We start from the raw sequence: 23,576 nt of genomic DNA on the forward strand, positions 1-23,576 counted from the left end.
CAACGGCCTTGTATGATGAATCAGGGCTTTACTTTGCGAAAGTACGTACACATTTGAAACTTGGAGATACAAGGTTTCCACCCGACAATGACGATATCCTTGCCTCGTATTGTTCGTTTAACATGCATTGCCTGTACCTCATAGTCAGTGGTAAGCAGTCTCCAAAGTGTTCCATAACGGACAGATTTTCACTGGAGAGAAGTGTTCCAATGGATCGCCTTTGTCTTACAGACAGTAGATATTCACTATTTAAAATGGAGTTTCTCCTACAAAACCGTTGGTACAAATGAAAGCAACTCTGAATCTGATAACAAGGCAAAATACATGTTGGGAGACAGGATTCTATAGTCTATGCAGTCTCTAAATAATCATAGTGTTCATTTCAGGAACTCCACTGGGTTGTCAGTTCACCCATGCTTTGAGCACGTTGTCACTATCGGACAGAAGCCTGGCATATCCATACTTAGGTGTTTTTCCCCCTCCTAAATCAATGTCCTATTTTGTACGAATGACGGTGTAGTGTAACAGTAGTGACAATTGCAGATCTACGAGCTCCCAATGCAACAATTTGATGCACTGTGAGCATGTAGAACTGCATTTTTTTGTGTGACTTTTGTTACATTTTGATAAATGTTGTAATGTTTTAGGTGGAAAAAAATAGGGATGCCAAGAGATTTATAGAGATAAAGTCTGTCAGTCTGTTTTTTTTTTAATACATAATTGAAAGTATTATCAAGAGCTTCATGACTAAATAACTACAATGGATCAATTGGAACACAGGTTCTTTTCTCCATCTCCCCCCGAAAAGTCGTGGGTTTTGCACGCACAAGGTTTCCGCCCGACAGCGGACGGATCGTGTCCGTTCATGCGCCGTTATTTTGATTGCTCTTTTTTCTCAAAAGTAAGAACACTTCCCTTTCCAGCTAGTTAACCCATTTAGGCCTAGAATTATTGAATGCTTTAACCAGTGAAAAATAGCAGATATACAAGCTCACAGCGCGGCACCGAGTGCCGCGCTGCGAGCTTGTAGATCTGCTATTTTTGAAAAAGTTGTGAAAATGTGTGCAAATCTTTGAATATGTGTATTTTTAAAGCGAACGTTTGTAACTAAAATTTTGCATCTGGGGGGTCCCTGGAACTAAATATTTTGAGATGGGGGTCCGTGGCCAAATACATATCATTTTGGGGGTCCTTCACATGAGAAGGTTTGAGAACCACTGACATAGTAGTCTCTCAAGAACAGACTGAGCTCCAGTTAAGTGAAAAGGACCTTTTCTTTGACGATGGCTGGCCAGATTGCTGACATAGAAACATAGGTTTTTCAAAAAGTCTTAGAAGGATTCAAAAGACACATATAGAATCGGGTCAAAATTCAAATTTTCCCGGTTTTTAAAAAATAGCAGATCTACAAGCTCGGAGCGCGGCACTCGGTGCCGCGCTCCGAGCTTGTATATCTGCTATTTTTCAATAGTTAAAGCATAAAATAATGATACACAATGCTGTGTACCCGTTCTGAATGGGTTTTAATGGGCAACAGAAAGCGAGAGAGGAGAGCGGGGAGGTTTGACAGAATTCAGATGTAATTGCCCGTTGACTTGACAGCAACGGATGGGTGACCTTGTTGGAGGCTGATATCATAATTAGGAAGCCGACGCGACTCGCCGGGGCGGAGTTGACTGTCTAATCTCGTCCCTTTAATGTTTGATCCCCGGCGTTCCGCGAGGCAGGGCCGTCCGCGATACAGATCAGTGCACGCCGGCTAACATTCCAACCAGAGTGGCTCTTTGGAGAGCCGGGCTATTCACTGTAACCATGGCGTCCAACCCATCTGCTCTGCTGGGGCTTTTCAGGAGGGGGGGGATGGTGGTGCACATGGTTGATTTGTTGTGTGTGTGACTGTGTGTGTGTGTGTGTGTGTGTGTGGTTGTGTGTTGTGTGTGTGCACGTGCCGCCTATGTGTGTCTAGATGGTACTTAATGCCGTGTGTGTGTCTCAGTGGTGGAAAAAGTACTCGCATCTCATGCTTAGGTAAAAGTATCAATACTGCAATGTAGAAATACTCTGTTACAAGTAAAATTCCGGATTTCAAAATGTACTTGAGTAAAAGTACAAAGGTATTGGCATCAAAATGCACTTAAAGTAAAAGTACCAAAAGTAAAAGTACAACAATGTTTGAAAATAGCCGATCTGCAAGCTCACAACGCGTCGCATCAAATGGCCTAGGTATAAATTATGGCTAAAGTTGTTAATGTATGTTTTATAATATAATTTAGATCTGCAAAGTAACTAGCAACTAAAGTTTTCAAATAAATGTATTGGAACAAAAGTACAACATTTGGATCCGAGATGTAGTGGAGTAGAAGTAAAAGTATTGGAAATTTGAATTACAAATAACTCAAAAGTGTACTTGAGTACAGTACTTAAGTAAATGTACTTAGTTACTTTACCCCACTAGTGTGTGTGTGTGTGTGTGTGTGTGTGTGTGTGTGTGTGTGTGTGTGTGTGTGTGTGTGTGTGTGTGTGTGTGTGTGCGTGTGCGTGTGCGTGCGCCTTGATGGTACTTAATGCCGCGGACAGCAGAGAATATGTGCCTAGGCTTAATTCCAAGCTTCCTCAGTAAGTTTTATTATGTGGGCTTGAGGTAGATGGGGGAGGATTAATGGAAGCTCTCTTTTTTTTAGATTGCTGTCTTAACAGTTTGCTGCCACGGCACAGACTTTGGGGTTAGCTCGTGAGACTGTGAGAATATCTGAAGCTCACAGGAGAGATCCTCAAAGGAAATACATATTTCTTTGATCCTCTCTCTCCATCCTTCTTCTCCATTACATGCCCGAATATCAGTGGCGTCAGTTCAAAAAAGGCTAAGATATGGCAACATGACTGTTGTCTTGCACGCGTGCCCTCGCAAGACACCAGTCATGTTGCCTTACCTTAGCAACAGGCACGATTATTGAAGCAATAAGCCACAAGAGGCGAGTGGTTACCTGGTATTTTACACCGGCTGAGAGGTGTAGGAGACACGAGGCACAGCCCGAGCTTGTATATCTGCTATTTGTTCAATAGTTAAAGCATTAGGCCGCTGGCAAACCTTAGACTCCAAGCACTATGTAATTTCACCGACTATTTTTTGACCGTCCTGACATCCTGTTCCCCACACCACTTCCGTTTTTTTCCCCGCGGAGCCCCTCCCTCCCTCTATGCCCGGCCGAGCCCCCAAATATCCTCACATGTGTTCCAAATTACTAGCCCTCACTTATTCCTGTCCTAACAGCTTTACACATTTTGAAATGTTAAAATGTGAAAAAAAAGAAGTGCTCCCTTTTTTGGGAAACAAGGTTAAGGTTAAACTGTTGCGAGTGTGAATTGTGTTGCGACGTCTTTTGAGTCTATTGCGTTTGCTTCTCTAACATGGCGTTAAGGTTAACGTTGGTACATTTCGCCACATGGCATGGTTGTGTTGAGCACTGATAAAATGTGATGTATTTGTTCTACGTTGAAACGAACACCATTTAAATTTTCTTCTGACAATTAATTGGACTTCTTAGGGGGTCCCCAGCTTATTTTGGGGTGTCCCCAGACGATTAGCTTAATGTGAAACACTGTTTTCTCACTCAAAAGGAAACAAACCGACATACAGTTTTAAGTGTATGCACATTTCCAAACTCCAAAGTGACAATGTAAGGACTCTTTAACGCCTCTAAAATGACTAATGTTAAAGATTGGACAAATTGTCAAATATTAGAGGCAGAAATTGTGAAAATAGCCGATCTACATGCTCACAACGCCTCGCAAACGCGAGGCGTTGAGCATGTAGATCTGCTATTTTCACAATAGAACAGTGTTATACAAAATGTAATGCCTCAACTCTTAGTGCTCCTCAAGGTGGGGGGTCCCCAGTTAAAATATGATTATTTTGGGGGTCCCGGCCTGAAAAGGTTGAGAACCACTGTCTTTAGAGGACAGCTTACAAATGATCCCCCTGACAGAACTGTAACACTTTCACATACTGGACTGGATCATCTATATTTTAAGTTGTTGACCCTAAAAAATGAAGCTAGAGTGTTTTGGGAAACAGAGCCCCTCCATTTGACACTGTCATGGTTAGGAGGAGGGAAAGGAGAGACCGTAAACAAATCACTCGTGTCATTTTAGCCCTCTCCTTTCTCCCTTCAGGCTCGTTGAATAAAACATACAAGATGTCTGCACTCGCTCCTCTGTCCTCTTCCAAAAGCCTCACATCATCCTGCTGGTTGCACCTACTACACCTTCACAAAATGATAGCTAGAAGCTTAACCCATTTAGGCCTAGAATTATTGAATGCTTTAGCTATTGAAAAATAGCAGATCTACAAGCTCACAGCGCGGCACCGAGTGCCGCGCTGCGAGCTTGTAGATCTGCTATTTTTGAAAAAGTCGTGAAAATGTTTGCAAATCTTGAATGAATACGAACATGAATACATGTGTTTTCAAAGCAAACGTTTGTAAGTCAAATTTTGCTTCTGGGGGGTCCCTGGAACTAAATATTTTGAGATGCGGGTCCGTGGCCAAATAAATATCATTTTGGGGGTCCTTCACATGAAACGGTTTGAGAACCACTGACATAGTAGTCTCTCAAAAACAGACTAACTGAGCTCCAGTTGAAGTGAAAAGGACATTTTCTTTGACGATTGCTGACCAGATTGCTGACCTACAAACATCGTTTTTTCAAAAAACCTTAGAAGGATTCAAAAGACACTTATAGAATCGGGTCAAAATTCAGGTTTTCACAATTTTTTTCAACATAGCAGATCTACAAGCTCGCAGCGCGCGCTGTGAGCTTGTATATCTGCTATTTTTCAATAGTTAAAGCATAAAATAATAATACCCAATGTGTACCCGTTCTGAATGGTTTAAGAATCCTTTGGATTAGGCATTGCCTGGTGGGCACTTAAGCCCCGATCGCCCCCATTAACTCAATTAACGAATTGTGCCTTCAGCAAGGTATTTTGCATTTCATGCAATAGATGAATTTATATTAAAGAATTATAGGACAGTATGGAACTCAAGGAGTGTACGCCGACTGCCCCTTAAGTGAAATGCATGGTCTTAAAGGAGTAGTTCACCCCCAAAATGACTTTTTTTCTATTGGAGACTTGAGTTCAATATGTTTAGTTTTTTGTCGCATTCCTAAGACAATAATTTGATTACAATAAATGTACTCTCATTGATTCCGGATGGCATTTGGGTCCCCATCCGGAATCAATGGGACAATGGTTCTCAAGACATTTTTACGACGCGTTGTGAGCTTGTAGATCGGCAGTTTTTTGGCAAAGACATTTGATAGAGTGAAAAAAAAAAACCTGTATCAGTCAAATACGTATATTATAAGTACCTTTTACCAATTATAGAGGGTTCAAGTGGTACCGGATATGCAGCTCGGCAAATAAAAGCTGAATTAATCCCAGTGCATGACGGAGGACGATATCACGATAAATTAAATCTCCACGATACGATTATCGTGAGTGTTTTTTTATCACGATAAACGATAATATCGCGTATCGTCCCATCCCTATTGGGGGATGAACTACTCCTTTAATTTAACTCTTGAGAATATGGTTCCAGGTCCAGAAATGGACCCATTTGGGTAAATTTCTGCCCTTCTTTTCTAAACATACGTCACCTTCCACTATCACTGCAAATTGCTCGACTCTTTCAATAAAAGAAAAAGAATTATGAAACATTACCTGTCGTATATTTCTTATTATTGCTGTGTTCGGCCCTGACTCAACCTGCTTATATATTGACTGTGTCAATTCTTGTTTTAACTATGATACAGTTGCCTGATGCTAAACCCCACATGTTCTCCTCCGCCTCCTCCTCAGATGATCCAGCTGACCAGCGTACTTGCCTTATCTGTGGAGACCGCGCCACAGGCCTGCACTATGGCATCATCTCCTGCGAAGGCTGCAAGGGCTTCTTCAAGCGCAGCATCTGCAACAAGCGGGTGTACCGCTGCAGCCGCGACAAGAACTGCGAGATGTCGCGCAAGCAGCGCAACCGCTGCCAGTACTGCCGGCTACTCAAGTGTCTGCAGATGGGGATGAACCGCAAAGGTAAAAAAGATTAGCCAGATTTATTTTAATTTATTTGTAACTTATAGCATATCGTCGCTTTCGGGCGAAAATCTTGTATCTCCAAAACCGTTCGTTTTGTATTTATCATTTTAAAAATGATTTAACCTAGTGAAAACAGCCGATCTACAAGCACACAACGCCTCGCGGTGCGAGGCGTTGTGTGCTCGTAGATCTGCTGTTTTCACTACTTTTGTGCGACTGCCTTGTATGATGAAGCAGGGCTTTACTTTGCGAAAAACGTACACATTTGGAGATACGAGGTTTCTGCCCGACAGTGACGATATCTACAAGAGCACAACATGCCACAGATGTGACTTTTTGTATTTGTGACGCGTAACAAACAATATACTTACTGGATTGTATCTAAAAAGTACACATGTTCCTGTTTAAAAACGAGTTGAGGTTCACTGTTGAGTAGTGGTGGAAAGTAACTAAGTACATTTACTCAAAAAAAAAAAACACACCCCTACTTCCACCATCTTTATGCACGTGCAATGAAAGGACAATTCCACCATGCACCAGCAGGGGCAGTATAGGCTTTCTCTCAGGTCCATATTCTGCTCTGTCCTAATCTCTCAAGAAAAACATATATTATATATAAACATATATACATATATAAATGAGTTACTTTAGAGTAGACCTCTGGTTCCAAGATTGTCTCTGCCCTAGCTCCTCTATACTCACCCCTAAAAGGTTATGATATGTAAAGAAGGAAAAGGACATCCAATATGAAGGTAGATATGTTGCAAAAGTGTGTAGATTTGATTTGAGCACTCACAAAATGTGATCTACACACGTGCACAATAGAAATGATCACTACCACATACAGTACATACACATGTTGACATTTGAAGTCACAAAGAATCAACAGTTCTTGTTGTGTGTTGTGTATCTACTGTACATGTGTTTTGTGACCTTTTGTTTTTCTTTGTGACTCTATATATATATACACGGTTGCGCTCAAAATCTTTGAATAATATTTAATATTTTTCAGAAAACTTAGTAGACTTACACTTGTCTACTTTCAGTTTCACAGAAATAAAGCAGATCTACAAGATCACAACGCATCTCAATGCAACGCATTGTGAGAATGTAGATCGGCTATTTCTGCTACTTTTATGTGACACTTTGACTTTACTATGATGAAGTAAGGTATGAAATTATGAGGAGGGAAATGTACAAGGTTTCTGCCAGCAAACAACATACTAGAACCATGTTGGAATCCTCTGTACTGTAGTTAAACGGCACCCTCTGCTGGACAGATAAGTAGCCTACGTGTGACTTGCCTCCAGTAGGCTACAAGCTACCCTGATCTAATGGATTCAATTCAGTTTTTCCTACTAAGCTGAGCTATGATTCTTATGTAACGTTTTTGGACCAATAGATGAATGCAAAACCTAACCTGAGAACAGAGTCAAGTGTAAAGTAATCTTTCCTTTCCAGTAAAAGTCATGTTCTTGTTTTGTTTTTTCAGCAATCAGAGAAGATGGCATGCCTGGGGGGAGGAACAAAAGCATTGGACCTGTTCAGGTAAATACCAACAATTTCATCACTGTCAGCTGGAAATCTTGTATGTCCAAAACAGTTACTTTTGGGGAAATGGGGGAAAATTACTTGTGTTCAAATGGATCCAAAATGTTGTTATGTAGTCTCACGCAAGCTCTTGTCAATACTTTTCATAGATTGAATATTTATAAAAAAAAACAAAAGACATTTAACTACTTTCACTTCCACTTTCGAACATTTGCCAAAAATAGCGATTTTAATCTACAAGCTCACAACATATCGCATCGTGGTGCGTTGTGATCTTGTAGATGAAGATCTGCCATTTTCACTCGTTTTGGCACAAGAGTCTTGTATGGTGGATGAAGTATAGGGAATTAATTTACAAAAAAAACATAAACCTAAAAAAATAATAATACAAGAGGTTTCGCAACAATATTCAAAAATGTTGGTGTGTTGTGGACGGTTTCATCCAAACTCGCATGTTGCTAGGAGACACGCCTTTCCTTTTTGGCTGTTGGTCAGTTCTCAGTTTAGAGCAGTGGGCCTGTGGGCCGGGACCCCCAGGGGGGTCCCCAGATGATTTATTTTCTTTCTGAACAGTAAGCAAACCAACATAAAGTCTTAAGTTTTCAGAAATTGTGAAAATAGACGATCTACATGCTCACAACGCCTCGCGTTGCGAGGCGTTGTGAGCGTGTAGATCTGCTATTTTCACCATAGAACCATGTTATACAAATTGACCGAATTCACGTTACGCAACTTCCTGGTGCCGACGTCACGGTTGAAGGGGAAAAACTACTAATATCCCATAGAGTTAACACAGAAATCGCAAATTTAATGCAATTTCCGAATAGTAATGTATAAAAAACGGCTAGCATGATCAAGAACACAAGATAGTAAAAGGCACAAAGCATTATAATTTACTTTACCGTTCGAAATAATGATTTGTTGGCTTTAAGTCCAGCAATTTCTATGTTATGTTACCCTCCAAAGCTGACGTCAGCACCAGAAAGTTGCTGAGAAATTCGCTGAGTGCGCGTGCGTGGGCGGGCCGTGAATAGGGTCTATTGTTATGCCTCAACTCTTAAAGCCCTATCAGAGTACAGTCTGCGGTGATAAGTCATCACCGCGATGTAGTTTTCTAGCTATCACCTAAAAATGTATTACAAAGCCTAGTGTTCGTCAGGGTGGGGGGGTCCCCCGTTAAAATATGATTATTTTGGGCGTCGCGGCCTGAAAAGGTTGAGAACCACTGGTTTAGAGGAACGATGGCTGAGGTTGTGGAGAAAGACTCCTCGTCGTTGTAACTTAAAGGCATTCAGGAGATACTGTTTGTATTTAAATCAAATCCACTCGAGCCCACACACACACTCTCCAAACACTTATAACGTTTTGCTAGGGAACCACAAAGCATGTAATGAAACCGACCCGGTGACCTCGTCCATTATACAAAAGTCTACCATCAGCACTAATCGATATTTGCATTCCCTTTCAGAATCACGCGCTCATTATTGATAATTCTTCTGTAGAGAGCTTCTCGGTGGAATTGCGTTACTAAGGGAACAGCTCAGGTCCAGGTGTATTTTCACTGACGTCTTCTGAATATTCACAAACACACAGCAAACGGGAAATAAACTCGGAGGCCTGTTTCGAAGGGTTATGTTGTTAAGTGTGAAAAGATCTATTCAGTCTCTCCCCGTCTCATTATTGCCTGTGAATGCATGCAGAGCAGGCTGGTCAGGCGAGTGGCTGACCTGGGGCTAATTAAAACGGGAGTCGATCACAACTAGAAGCTCCAGGATTGTATTCAGGACAGCGACGTGTACACTGTACAGACAATCATGACGCAATAAAAAATAAATACAAATATGCGTATGAAAGGAGACCCTTTCTGTCATTATCAATAATGAATATATTGTCGTTTCCATTTACATGCTGAATTGATGGACATTCCTTTCCGTGCACTCAAGATTTTTATTATTTTTTGTCACGTTGAGCTTTTCATTTCTTCACGTGGAAGAAGCGCAAGAACGACTATGAATCCTCTTATTTTAGCTTTGTGCAGCGATCAGCTCCACATCCTCACCCACGCGTCCTCATGCCTCATTTTCTCTTTCACCGGCGGCGTATGTTTGTGCGTTCGGTGTCCTTGCACCCCTGTGTTAACTGGATAGCAGCTCGAATGCTAGTCGATGCTGATCAATTGAATGAGACATAAAATATACTCTGGTCACATGGGGACATGAACCCATTCAATACAACTAACAGTGGTGGAAAAGGCGTTGTGAGCATGTAGATCTGCTATTTTCACAATATTTATCCTCCCCGAGTCACATTAAATGTAATACCTAAAATTCCAAGTGCTTGTCAGGGTGGGGGTCCCCAGTTCAAATATGTTTATTTTTGGGGATAAAAAGGTTTGAGAACACCTGGTATAGAACATTAACAAATTCATCCACCAGGGGCATTGACAACTCATTCTTATGACTTCCTATCTAGCCATGCTTTATAAACTATATATTTTTGAAAGAGAAAACAATAAAAATAAGCGAATATTCGACTTCGGTGAACAACGTCGAATATTCCAATATTCCAATATTCCAATATTTGGTGAATGCCCTAGTGCAAATAACTCAATATTGTACTAAGTATATGTACTTAGTTACTTTACACCACTGCCAACTAACTTTATTTCTTTCCGTTTCGCCCTCACTGCTTCTTCTTTCTCTCGATCCCTTCCACTCTCCTTCCTCTCTCGCCTCTTCTGCCTTCCTCTCTTCCTCGCCTCGCCCCTTTCTCTCTCTCTCTTGTCGCTGTCCTCAGATCACAGGGGAGGAGATTGAGCGAATCATGTCGGGCCAGGAGTTCAAGGAAGAGGCGCCGGAACACACCTGGGGCAACAACGGCGACAGTGACCACAGCTCGCCTAGCAACGGCGCCTCGGAGGGCAACCAGCCGTCGCCCGCCTCCACTCTGTCGTCCAAGTGAGTTTCCTTCCCTCTCAGCCTGGCTGCCCCTTCCCCGTTCATCTGGGCAGTCGGTGGCACTCGCCTCCGTCGCTGAGATAATGAGCGTGGCCGTGACAGGCCTAACACCTCATTCCACCGTCTCCGCTCAGACTTAGTTAAGGCATTCATCAGTGAAAGAATGCCATGAATATGCCGCCGCTGCTTCTGCTCCTGCCTCTGCTTAAGGCGTTGGTGATAGCAGCGCACAAAGGAACTTGGGCACGCTATCTGGCATTCTCACTGCGGAGACGATGGCATTGTCTATCTGCAGCCACCAAGGCCAAATATTGTCTAGGTACTAGTGCGGCGGCACGTATTTTAGTCTCATTCTATGTAAACATTAAGACTTATCTCCTCCCAAGGCCTCACAAACTCATATTTAATTGCAACGCACATTTTTTTTTAATCAAATGAATAATCAGCAGAAATGAGTGAAAGTAATTTAGCACAGAGTGAAAATGTATGTTTATGAACACGATGAACTTGATGGAAACGTGCTACAAGTCTACAAGCGTCCATGTATTGTGGTCCCTCTGAAAACCAACAGCCGAGTGCCTTAATTTCACTCAAGCGCCTCACGGCAGGATTGTTTGGGTTAGTTTGAAAAATCACATACTGTATAGAGCAGGGCTTGACATTAAGGCTTGTCCTGTTGTCTGGGACAAGTAATAAATCCTTCGGGACAAGTTCATGAAAAATTTACTTGCAACTCTTGGTTTCACTTTTTGTGTGACGCTTTGTGCTGTATGCAGACTATGGATGGCGATTATGCAAAAATAATTGCCATTACCTCAAATAATGGCGATTAGACGATTGTGTAATAATTGTGACAGCCCTAGGTGGTAAACGCGGGGACCCCGCTGTTCTAAATCATCGTATGTGCCAATCTATTCTCTCTTACACACATCTTAAAGGTGATACACCATGCATTTAAAAAGTAGTTATGTCATATTGTTTATGTCCCAAAAACGTTTTTCAAAAGGTTTGAGGCTAAATTACCACTCCTAAATAGAGAGCCTCTCATTTTTGAATGGCTCTCAGAGCATTTTCAGCTGCAGTACCACCGTTGGCCTGAACTGCGCCACCCCCCCCCCCCCCCACCCCCCAAAATCTTTTTGAAAAAAAAAACTTTTTGAAAGATTTTTTTTTTTGAAAAAAAGTTTTTTTTTTTTTTTTTTTTGTGATGACGTCACAATCGGCAGATGACGTCACAATCGGCAGCAAATCTGGACAGCCTGTTTTGAGAACCCGTGGGATACTTTTAACCTTCGCCTTCTCAAAACCAGAGAAAGACACAACGGTCAGAAATGGGACTTTGTGAGGATAGAAGGTGCTAGTGGGACCCCAAAAAAAGGTTTTAAAATAGGAAAAGTGAAATTTCATGGTGTATCACCTTTAACTTTCTCTCCCTCTCTCCCTCTCTCCCTGCCATGTCCACTAGTCGCTCTGTGGAGCTGAACGGCTACACGGCGGCTCTCAGGGACCAGTACATCAACACCTCCATGTCCACGCCCTACCAGCTCCTGCCCCACCTGTTCAGCTACGCCGCCCAGTCGGGGCTGCTGGCGCCGCAGCCCCGCAGCCTCTACCCCCAGTCCCACCCCCTGGTGCTGCAACTGGTGGCCGCTGAAGACCTGGCTCCGCTGGCCACCCCCATGCTTATAGAGGACGGGTGAGTTGCTTTAGGTTTAGGTTTAGGTTTTTTATTTTCACATTTTTAAAACATTTAACCCATTTAGAACGGGTACACTGTATTGTGTATCATTATTTTATGCTTTAACTATTGAAAAATAGCAGATATACAAGCTCACAGCGCGGCACAGAGTGCCGAGTCCACCAGTCGCACCCTACCACTACTTCCTGTTCGTCCACAGAGCATTGATTCTAGTTGTTTTCTCCATTAGATTAAAGTGCTTTCTTTTCACTTTTTTCAACTTTTATTACTTGTCAAAATACATTCGATTTGTCTGCCTCATCTTTTTACCATCCCAAGTAATAAAAGTTGAAAAAAGTGAAAAGAAATCTAATGGAGAAAACGACAAGAATCAATGCTCTGTGGATGAACAGGAAGTAGTTGTAGGGTGTGCCTCAAAGGGATCTGGCGCCCTCTATCTTGCATTGCACTACTTTGTGCAAAAGGAGAATAGCTGGGGACCCCCTGGAACCCCCTCAACGACCCCTGAGAACCAATGCACTAGACTAAAACTAAAACTTAACAGGTGGCTAAAATATGCCTAAAACGAAATGACATTTTAATCAAAAGACTGATTAAACTAAAGAAAAAATTGCTGTCAGAACTGACCCTGCCATCTTGTCTCTGTGTGCGTCTCAGATACAAGGTGACCCAGGTGGAGCTGTTTGCTCTGCTGTGTCGCCTGGCCGACGAGCTGCTGTTCCGCCAGATCTCCTGGATCAAGAAGCTGCCGTTCTTCTGCGAGCTGTCCATCGAGGACTACACCTGCCTGCTGAGCTCCACCTGGCAGGAGCTCATCCTGCTCTCCTGCCTCACCATCTACAGCGCGCAGATCTTCGGAGACCTGGCCGACGTCACGGCCAAGTACACGCCCTCGGACGACGAACTGCAAGGGTGAGGAGTAGTACTGGCAAAGATATTTACAGGGGGGAAAAGTGATGGTGGTTTCAAGGGGGCTGGTTGTTTCAGCCAGGCACGTGCACGCATAGACAGCAAAGGGGTCTTGAGCCCCTGCCCTTTTATCCGTCTGTAAAAAGTGGCCTCTCTAGACCATGAATGCAGTTTTTACCGTGGTGAAAGAAATGCAAATGCCCTCATTCCATGCCATACCTGAAGGCAGCATTTGTCCAAACTCTCCTGAACTTGAATGCAGCTTCTTATGTTGAAAGAATTGTCCTCTCGAAATCAAGAATCGAAGATTGCCGGGGCGCCTGCTGGCCTACTGGTCCAGGCGCAAACCACTTAGGCATGGATGCCTGGCGGCGTCGCCGGTTCGATTCCTGATCCTGACGACCTTTGCCGCATGTCACTCCTCATCTCTCCCCCCATTTCCTGTCAGTCTATACTGTCAATCAATAATAATCAATATCAATAAAGGCATAAAAAAGCCGCCCCAAAAAAATCTTTATGAATCGAAAATAGCCGACCTCCAAGCTCACAACGCGTCGCAGCGCGAAGGATGGCTTCTCCCTAGGCTGGGTCTTTGGTGCACGCACATGAGGCAGACCAAGGGCCAGATTGGGGGGATTATACTGATTACTGATCGGGGTCTCCCAGTTAGACATGGTTAATATGGCCAGGTAACGGGAAGTCTGGGATTCTATGCTGGAACTGTCGACTCCACAACCCGACTCCAGAAGGCCCGGGTAGAGATGTAGGATGGAATGGAAGATATACTCACTGTGGTGTTGACCGGTCACTTTGTTTGTTGGCGATGTGAGGGCCTGGCGGCGCAGCCAATTTTGTAATGCCATCCTCCTTGTGAGTCATGAGGACCTGAGTTCTGGTCCAGGTCATGTCTCGCATGTCTCTACCCCTCTCTCCACACTTGGGGTTGAATAATACTGAAAAACCAAATAAAGGAATAAAAGAAGAAGAAGAAAACCTACTGTATCTTCCCACCACTGTGGAGAGTGGGGTTCAGTTCCTCATAGGTGGGAAGCTGCCAAGGGAGGGCGTTTTTCTGGCGAAACGTACCAGGACATTTTTATGTATTGGTTTATGTGCTAAAAGTGTGATTTTGAGAGCTTTTTTCCCTTACGATACGATAAAAGTAAATGGAATCACTACTTCCAGTTCCCGGAGCACAGAAGCTACAGATTGAAGGTGATCGACAATATTTGGACTTATTAATCATGGCTAGGTAGCGACACAACTCAAGATGCTGCCAAAGTTAAACGTCACTTTAAAAAAAGGTGAACGCTGAGTTTGTTTTTACTGCTGTATGCTCGAATGGTGATGGAAAGCAGCCTTATTAATTTGGGTCGGCGCTAGATTAGATAGAGTGGCTCATATTGCCTCTGACCCCTTATATCAAGGGTATCGGTTCTCATTAATGTACAACTATAAAACACTGGAGTTGCGTATCCTAGGGCCTTTCCAACTCCATATTTCACTAGAGCGAGCGGTGGGCATCGGGACTTAAAGGATTCGACACCCTTCATTGCACGCTGTGTCATGCACCGAGAACCGTAGATATACAAGCTCACCAGGTGTTGCGCTGTGACAGCCGCGTGAGCTTGTAGACCAGCTATTTCTTGGTGCTTAACTAAGTATAAATCCGGCTTAATCGCTCCCCTACTGCAACAACATTCTCCTACAAAGGCAAGGCGTTCCACTCCGCGAGTTCTGTATCTCCAAAGGGTTTGATATTTCTTGCTATCACAGTGGCCCGTATTGTTGTTGGCCGGGCTCCAGTTATCTGCTCCATGAAAGGGAGGATGACTCAAGACAGAGCTCTGGCTAGCACCGTCAGGTGCATGAAATACACGTCTGTCCCACGCCGGGGGCTAGAGCGCGCGCGTGTGTGTGGGGGTTCGACGCCGCGTAAATCAGGCCCGAATTATCTGACCTCATGACACATTTGCTCCTAATTTCCCAGCAAGATTTACGCTGGCCGTCATGTTGCTTCGGTCAATTTGCCTTGCAGTTTATTCAGTCGGATACCTGAATTTACAGTGGCTGGAGACAGCTTTTGGTAGACGTGAGAGGCTCGAGATCTGCTGTGGAGATTTGATGTTTGAGAGGGCAGAATGACAAGGATGAAGATTGGTGTGCGGATTTTACCGGATTGGATATTATAGGAACCACTGGAAATGCTTTGGTCAGCAAAGATATGCTTAGTTTGAGCACATTCTAGCCCTTAATCACTGTCATGGTTCTGACATAATCCCCTTCCTCTCCGTCCTCCTCGTGTCTCATTTTAGCAATAGAAACTCTGATAATGAACTTTTATGGGAATTGACTTTTTCTTTGATGTTTTTACTCCCTTTTGTCTCGCTAGATTGGAACTTGTGATTCATTGAGAAGGTTTTAGGCCAGGGGTCTTCAACGTTTTCAGACCCAAGGACCCCTTAGTTGAGAGAGAGATGAAGCAGGGACCCCCACAACCTGTTCATAGATTCCATATAGTTTAATCGTTTGACAACACAATCATCGGTGTAATTTGTCAATTTGTGTTTTCAGATATTTAACAACTTGAACCGTCAATACTTATAAAACTTGACCTTTCACTCTGTACTTAGTCTGCTCTTTTTCCCCTCTACACCAAACCTATTTGCCAAAAATAGCCGATCTACAAGCTCACAATGCCTCGCAAAAGGTCTCAGAAGTGGTTAATATAAAAAAGGAGAAAAAGTTTCTATCACTCAATGATTTGGAGGATCCCCTGTAGTAACTCCTGTTGAAACCCCTGTTTTAGGCAGATCGTTCAACAGCTGAAATGAGAATTTGCGTTGTTATTTTTTTTCGTTTGAGTTCAGCGTGATTGACAAACGTTTCTGTCTGCCCTCTCAGGTTCAGCGAGGACGGCATGGAGGTGATGGAGAGGTTGATCTATCTGTTCCGCAAGTTCCACCAGCTGAAGGTCAGCAACGAGGAGTACGCCTGTATGAAAGCCATCAACTTCCTCAACCAAGGTAATGACAACTATTTCACCACAGATGCAGTTAGTGTTGTTTAAGACAGCAAATTTTGATTTAGTTTTAGTCATAGTCTTTTGAATAAAATGTCATTTAGTTTGTCATAATTTAGTCACCTGAAAAGTTTTAGTTTTAGTCTAATTTTAGTCCACTAAATATCCTAAGATTTTAGGCCACTGAATCTACATTTGATTTAGTCAACTAAAATGTATTTTGGCAGGCCTTGGTGGCATCGTAATGACTGATTTTACACTTGATTGCGTGCTGAAAATCGCAGATCTACAAGCTCACACCGCGTTGCAACGCGTTGATCTAGATCTATACTTTCTATGTGCTCTAGTTCTATATTTTTAATGAATTCTGAATGGATGAATGATTTTATCTGGAGGGCCAAATTGTCATGTAAAGCTTGACCAATCCTCAATTCTGCATGCATGGGACATGTACGGGACAGACATTGCCACTCCTTGAGAATCTATGGGAATCCTCAAAAAACATGTACGGTACAGACAAAGCCACTCCTTGGAAGCGGCTTTCACCGCTTCAAAAATTGTATGGTGTACTCCGTGGGGTGCCATAATCATTCTTGTGTATTACTTATATATATATATCATACAACCCTATCTCTCCTCTGTAGATATCCGGGGATTGACCAATGTCTCCCAGCTGGAGCAGCTGAACAAACGCTACTGGTACGTGTGCCAGGACTACACGGAGTTTAAGTACCCGCACCAACCCAAACGCTTCCCAGAGATCATGATGTGTCTGCCAGAGATCCGCTGCATTGCTGGTAAGAAAACCCATGCCGACTGACACGATTCCATGCATTTCAAGGGTAGCTGAATGGCGGACAATTTTGCTAGTTTACGGACTTATCTAAAGCCCTCTCTCTAAAGCATTCACTCACTCACTCGCATGCACACAATTCACACACGGTAGACCGTGTGTGAATTGTGTGCTAGCATGAGTTTGTCTTTCGTTAATTTCTTTTCGCTCGCGCACACCAGGCAAGAGGGAGAGAAATAGTCCGAGAATTGACCAATAGAGCAGTGGTTCTCAACCTGTGGGTCGGGACCCCCAGGGGGGTCCCCAAATTATTTTGGGGGGTCCCCAGATGATTAACTTTTAATGTGCGGGATCCGATGAGGGGTTCGTCGTTGCAGTGTTTAGGATTTTACCATGTGTCTGTCCATGACACCGGCCGCACTCAAACATGTGGTAGGAGGAGAGGCACCAACGTGGCCTGGGGTGGAGGGCTACGATCACATCGCGCTCTGATTTTTATATCATCACTGTCGGGCAGAAACCTTGTATCTCCAAGTTTCAAATGTGTAGGTTTTTCGCGAATCAGACAAGGCCGTCGCGCAAAAGTAGTGAAAACAACCGCGAGGCGTTGTAGATCGGCTGTTGTAGATCGGCTGTTTTCACTAGTTTAGTTCATTTTTTTAAATGATAAAAGCGACATACAAGGTTTCTACCCGACAACGACGATATTCTACTTTGAGCCATTTCACCCTCCTTTATGGAATTCACAAGACAAAGGCCGTTTCACAGCAAGAAAATACATCTTCCGACAAAGAAATCCATTATTGTGTTACAGTGTTACACAATAAAGGAACTATTTGTCAGACCTTTTTCTTTTCCCCCTCCATATTCCATGTAGCATACAGACACCCAGTCGTTTGCCCGTGCATTGTTTATAATCGCCTATTGTGAGATGGGGTAGTAGGATGAGATTAGAGGTGTAACTGAATCGAAAAATCGATTTTAATTTGCAATGATCTACTATATCGTTTGCAAAAGCAAAATATCGTACCGTTTTGGCTTTGTATCTTATCGTTTTAAAATGCGGTAATCAGTATCGAATCGTTTTGCAATGCAAATAATTGATTGTATGGAAACTAAGTATTTGTGCCAATTTTAAGAGGGAAAATGAAAAAGAGGGGTCTAATTACCTTTCCCATTCCATATAGCTATTCTTGGTCTATCGATAAATGTGTGTAATCTCTGTGTTCATGTCAAGGCGGGTTTGTCAATATGTGTTGAAATATAATGTCCATGTGTTTGCTAGATAATCACAGCGTTTACTTCCATAATAGATTTTTTACACGTCACAGATTTAATTTCTTTGCTAAATAGTTACTATATCGCTTTGAAATCATTGAATCGAATCGTATCGCCATGAATGAACCAATATCGTTCATGTATCGTATCGTTAACCATGTATCGTGATGCGTATCGTATCGCTGTTAAAATGTATCGTTACACCCCCAGATGAGATGCATTCATATGAACGTGGAATAAATATATGTGGAAACGTTTATGTTGTGTTTTCAGGGAAACTGGTCAGCGTTCCACTAGAACAGCTCCCCCTCCTGTTCAAAGCAGTCTTGCACTCCAGCAAATCCAGCCTGAACAGCTACAGGTCGGGCCCATCGCCCTGCGTAACCACGGGAACCTCCGCCGGAAACTAGAGCCGCCCCCTTTCCGAGCAAACCAGGACTTAACTACTCCTGGCCCTGGGGATCGAGGGGATGCACCAAGAGACTGGTTCTCCCTTCGTGTGAATGTGACAAGCAGCTAGTTTTTCTTTTGTAACTTTTTTTCCTTTATATATTTATTACACGACAGAGCTGAATGTATGCTGATTTACACTGTGCACATGCTTCTGTACAAAAAGAAAACCAACCAACTGCACATGGATGCATTGGTTCGTTGGAGTTTACAAGTGTGTATCCGATTTGCTCAATGTGTCGGTGTTGCCATTGTTAGAGCTTAGACTTTAAAGAGTTTTTATTTGAAAATCGGAACGGAGGCGGATAGACACGTGTTAACCAGTGTTTTGAGACTACCTCGGGAAGATGATGTTGCTAATTTCAGGTACCTTTTTTCTTGCTGTTTGAGATATGAAGAGCTGCCCAGTCTAAAACCAAAATCCTTCTGGGTGCCTTTTGGCGCCTCAATCAAGATACTGAATGTCGAAAAGGAGCTGCGTAAAACCAAAGATTTCAAAAACTGTGTTTTTTGCAACGGCAGTTTCGATTTACAAAAATGAACTAGAGTTCCGCTACTCTATCTACATGGAATCTCAAAGACATCCCGCCTGTATATGAGGCGGTCTTTTGTCTAAATTAACATTCCATGGCTTTAGCGAGTAGGGTGGATTTGTGGGATCTTCATTGAAATAAGGAGCATACGGGTATTTTTACAATCAAAAGACTGGGGATCAAAAAGGCTTTATTGCAGGGGAACGGGAGGATAGCTTTAGGTTCGCCGTTAGATTTATTGTTTTTTTGACCAAAGTGTTATGCAAAAGCTTTTTTCAAACACCCATGATGGGTATAGGGAGAGCTGATAGCTCAACAGAAAATATAAAAAAAAAATAAAAAAAGAATATTTCTTATCAATGAAGGATCGGAATAAGAAATGAATCAATCTGTGTCGGAGAGGAGTACTCTCCGCTGGACAGACGTCGTTTGTCGCCGGATCTCGTACCCAAACGCTACTCTCTTGAGACACGTACAACAGCAGGGACGTGCTGGCCATTGGGAAAAGCGGGACAACTCCCGAACGGCCGGTTCATTCCCGGCCGGTCCAGGCCGGCCATTAGGAAAAAATTACAAATACAATGTCGGCCTCAAAGCCCTGCTTCATCATACAAGGCTGTCGCACAAAAGTAGTGAAAACAGCAGATCTACAAGCACACAATGCCTCGCGGTGCGAGGCGTTGTGTGCTTGTAGATCGGCTGTTTTCACTAGTTTAATTCATTTTTTTAGATGATAAATACAAAACAAACGGTTTTGGACATAGAAGGTTTCCACCTGACAACGACGAAATATAACTAATGTAATTGGCCCACTGGCTTGTCAAATCTTTGAGTAGCAGCAGCACTATAGAGAGAGATCTCTCTCTATAGCGCGCAATGAGGGCCTCTCCAACTCTTTTTCCCGGGCTGAATCAGGGGCCCAGCACGTCCCTGTACGTACAACAATGTCTCCCATGTCTTGGATCTGCCCCCCTAGTCTAGATCTGTCCCAAAGGGCCTCGATCACGCTAGCTTTGAGACCTGCCCAGCACCTGCTAAAACCCCCAGGCCCAGAACCGAGCCCTAGCACATGCTCACTGGGTCTGCGATCTGATCTGAACCCGAAACGAGTCTAAGCACATGCTCAACTGGGTCTGCGATCTGCACACTGCACAGTCAGGCTGGAAGAGAGAATTCTGCAGGCTCAATTTATATATATTAGTACAAAAGTCCAAACTCTTTGTTTTGTACAGTATAGCCCACATTTTTGGGCTACGATTGTTGGATGTTTTGGAAATGTATGTACCTGGCGAATTGAGATAGATTTGTTAGTTGGATCCGTTTGGGGGCGTGTCTCAATCTGGGCTTGGTTTTTGAGGGTTATTGGGTGACCTCTGGCTTGCACACAGTCTGTGACAGATATGCACATTGTTTTAAAAAAAAAAGCCATAAGAAAAATGGTCTTTATTTTTTGAAGCATGAGGTAAATAATTTCAAAACCACTTGAAGTGTCTTTTCTCGATTCCTCAAGTTTTTAGCAGTTTCACACGTTGCGCAAACATTTAAAAAAGAAGAAAAAAAATGCAGACAAAATGCAGTCCTTGCAGCGACTCTCTTTTTTTTGCACACTCGCGGTGAGGCTTTTTGGGAGGGCCTTGAACCTTTTGACCTTTTGGGAACGCGTCCACTTGCCCACCCAGTGTGCATCCTCCTCTCTCGGGTCCCTCTGCAGACCCGCAACTAAACAGGGTAAAGTGAGTGTTATGTATTGCATTCATCAGTTACAACAGTGATCATTGCTGATGTACTTGTAGTATTAGTAGAGTTAGGCTTCGGGACGTCGTAGGTCCTTTTTGTAGAAAGTGTTTTTTTTTTTGTTTTGTTCGTTTTTTTTGTTTTTGTTTTCCACTTTAAATCTCTCAAGGTATCCCCCCAACCCACTCTTATCAGTGAAAAGTGGAGAGTGGTTTGAAGGCGAGACGTGTATTTGCGGACTTGTCTGATGGCATTCAAAGATGGCATAAGAAAACCGAGACATCTCAGGATTTCTCACGTCTACCTCTCTGTCTGTATGTCAGCCTTAACCATACCAACCATTTGCATTTGTTTTATTTTCCCAAACATTTCAGTTAGCCTCTTTTTTTTTATACATTTTCATGTTATACCTTGTAGTTATTATGAATGTTTTTTTGTTTTTTTATGTATTCATAGTTTTTTTGTTTTTAATTTTTGTTTTGTTTTGTTTTTTTGAGTGAAGATGACCCCTATCAATTGTTATACTTTTGAATTCTTGAAAAAATAAAAATGTTTTGTTAGGTTTTTTCGGAACACAACACTAATAACTCATTCCCTTCTCCCAAGTCCAAGCTGTATATTGAAAGTGTTTCTGGATTAATTATCCTCGTTACTCTGTGTTTAATGTGAAAAAAAGATGTTACTGCGGTCTTTTCTTTGGAATTTGGACCACTTTGAGGAAGGCCATTTTTTTGTTTTGTTTATTTTCACTCAAAATATGTGAACCATTTCAGTTATGAATAGTCTGGGAGCTGTTGTGTGTTCTCGCGTACACATCGTAGACCAGACTCTCGCTAGCCAACAGATGTCTGGGGATTGTGTGTCCCCTTCTCCGTTTATCCCCTGCCGCATGTGCATTCGTCGTGCAACAACGCGGACGTTTCAAACGCCCCGTGGCTCAGAGAACATGACAACCTAATCTCAGGGATTCAGTACTTCTTAGGGGACATGTTTGAGAGCCTGGGCAAAGAACTCTGCCTTAGAGGTTGTGATGAAATGCACCTCGTTGAGCACAATGGGCTATATGCGCAGCAGCCATATTGGAGAGAAGTTGGGGCTCTTCTTACTTCCTTCAAAGGTGTTACCAATAATACTAATGAAGGCTCTGTTCCATTTCATGTAGCACCGTTTCAAGGACCCCCATAACTCTGAGAGCATACAAATGGAACCAATTTGGTTCCATTTGTATGCTCTCAGAGTTACACACCTTTTTTAAGGGGTAATTTGGAACCCCCAAGTTACCCTGGACCACACTTTGGGACCCACCAGTGTAGCACAGTGTTTCCAGTGAGCCAACATACACAATATCAGCAGCACCCTGACTCTGTTTGACAAGCATGGAACAGAGCCTTCGTTAGTATCATTATTAACACCTGTGAAGGAAGTGAGAAGAGGCCCAACTTCACCCAAAAATGGCTGCTGTGCATATATTTCGGCAAGCCACGCATGCGTTCATTCATTCATACGACCAAATGTGAATTGGGCTTCTCTCGGTTGGGAACCCTTAGCAGAAAGGCTCACCGTTCAGGGTCTGCGCTAACGTCAGTAAATATCATTTCGCTACCTCTCTACTTTTACTTCCTTCACTCAGGCTTCCTATTGTACCACATTGCTATTAAACTGTATGTATGTGTATATTAAAATATGCACCGTGTTTTAATATACAATCTGTGTGTTGGAGTAAAAAAAAAAAGAAGTTTCTTTTTTTATTTTTTAGATCGTGTTTTAAACTTTTTACAGACCATGGATATGTCATTTGCAATTTCTATACGGAAACTACCTCTTTTTTTTTTCATCAAGTTGCTTATACTTTCGAGTAGATCGTTTTGAAAATTCTTCTTATTTATTGGTTTCATTGCACCAATGTTCTGTTATGTTGTGTCTCTTACTTCACTCAGTGACCTCTCAAATGTAATGCAAAGCGCTGGATTCAACTTCTCTTCGGCTTCTGTTTTTGCATTAACCTGTTGCCTCACTTTCCCTTGCTACCATGCAACCTTTTACCTCCCTATACCATGCCATTATACATGCCAATGTAAGATTTTCTCTGTTTAATCACAGCTAATAACCCCCCGTCGTCACTATTATGATATTGTTAAATTCCTTCTTCCTCCTCTTGCTTCTTTTAACGTGATTTTAGCGTCTAATGTTTTGTTTTACACTCTGCCCTGTTATCACAAAGACAGTACAAATGTCAATGACCATTCATTCACGCGCGTTATCCTCTGCAAAGTTTAACAAGTGGTTTGTGTTCACCTGTGTTGACATGTATATGAATACCTCTTATTATCTTGTGAGTAAGTATTTGCCGTGTACACTATATTCACTTCATGATAATATGCCTGTTTTTAATTGTGATCCTCGGTTATTGTTTCATTGATGAACATTTCAAGATGATGTGAACGATCAACTTGAGAAGTGTTAAGATGGGGGGGTGGGGAGAGGGGCTTAAAAATGTTCAGTATCATATTTGACATTGTTAATGCTGCTTGTGATTTGATTATTATAGTTCAAGAA

At 42.6% G+C, this 23,576-nt stretch overlaps 1 protein-coding gene across 1 annotated transcript in view; it reads left to right on the forward strand.

Annotated features, from left to right (window-relative positions):
- The window catches only part of nr6a1a (nuclear receptor subfamily 6, group A, member 1a), a gene marked incomplete at both ends in the record, with an annotated part of 113,555 nt that extends 94,842 nt beyond the window's left edge, over positions 1 to 18,713 (forward strand). Inside the window, 8 exons of the mRNA XM_080738964.1 lie at positions 5,861 to 6,091; positions 7,587 to 7,642; positions 10,442 to 10,602; positions 12,068 to 12,298; positions 12,959 to 13,213; positions 16,115 to 16,236; positions 16,877 to 17,029; positions 18,577 to 18,713. Of these exons, the coding sequence (XP_080595090.1) occupies positions 5,861 to 6,091; positions 7,587 to 7,642; positions 10,442 to 10,602; positions 12,068 to 12,298; positions 12,959 to 13,213; positions 16,115 to 16,236; positions 16,877 to 17,029; positions 18,577 to 18,713 (1,346 nt within the window). The remainder of the gene's footprint in view (positions 1 to 5,860; positions 6,092 to 7,586; positions 7,643 to 10,441; positions 10,603 to 12,067; positions 12,299 to 12,958; positions 13,214 to 16,114; positions 16,237 to 16,876; positions 17,030 to 18,576) is intronic.
- Positions 18,714 to 23,576: the final 4,863 nt, after the last annotated feature.

Source organism: Nannobrachium achirus (assembly GCF_963921795.1).
Source record: "Nannobrachium achirus genome assembly, chromosome: 12".
In the NCBI taxonomy this organism is placed as follows: domain Eukaryota; kingdom Metazoa; phylum Chordata; class Actinopteri; order Myctophiformes; family Myctophidae; genus Nannobrachium; species Nannobrachium achirus.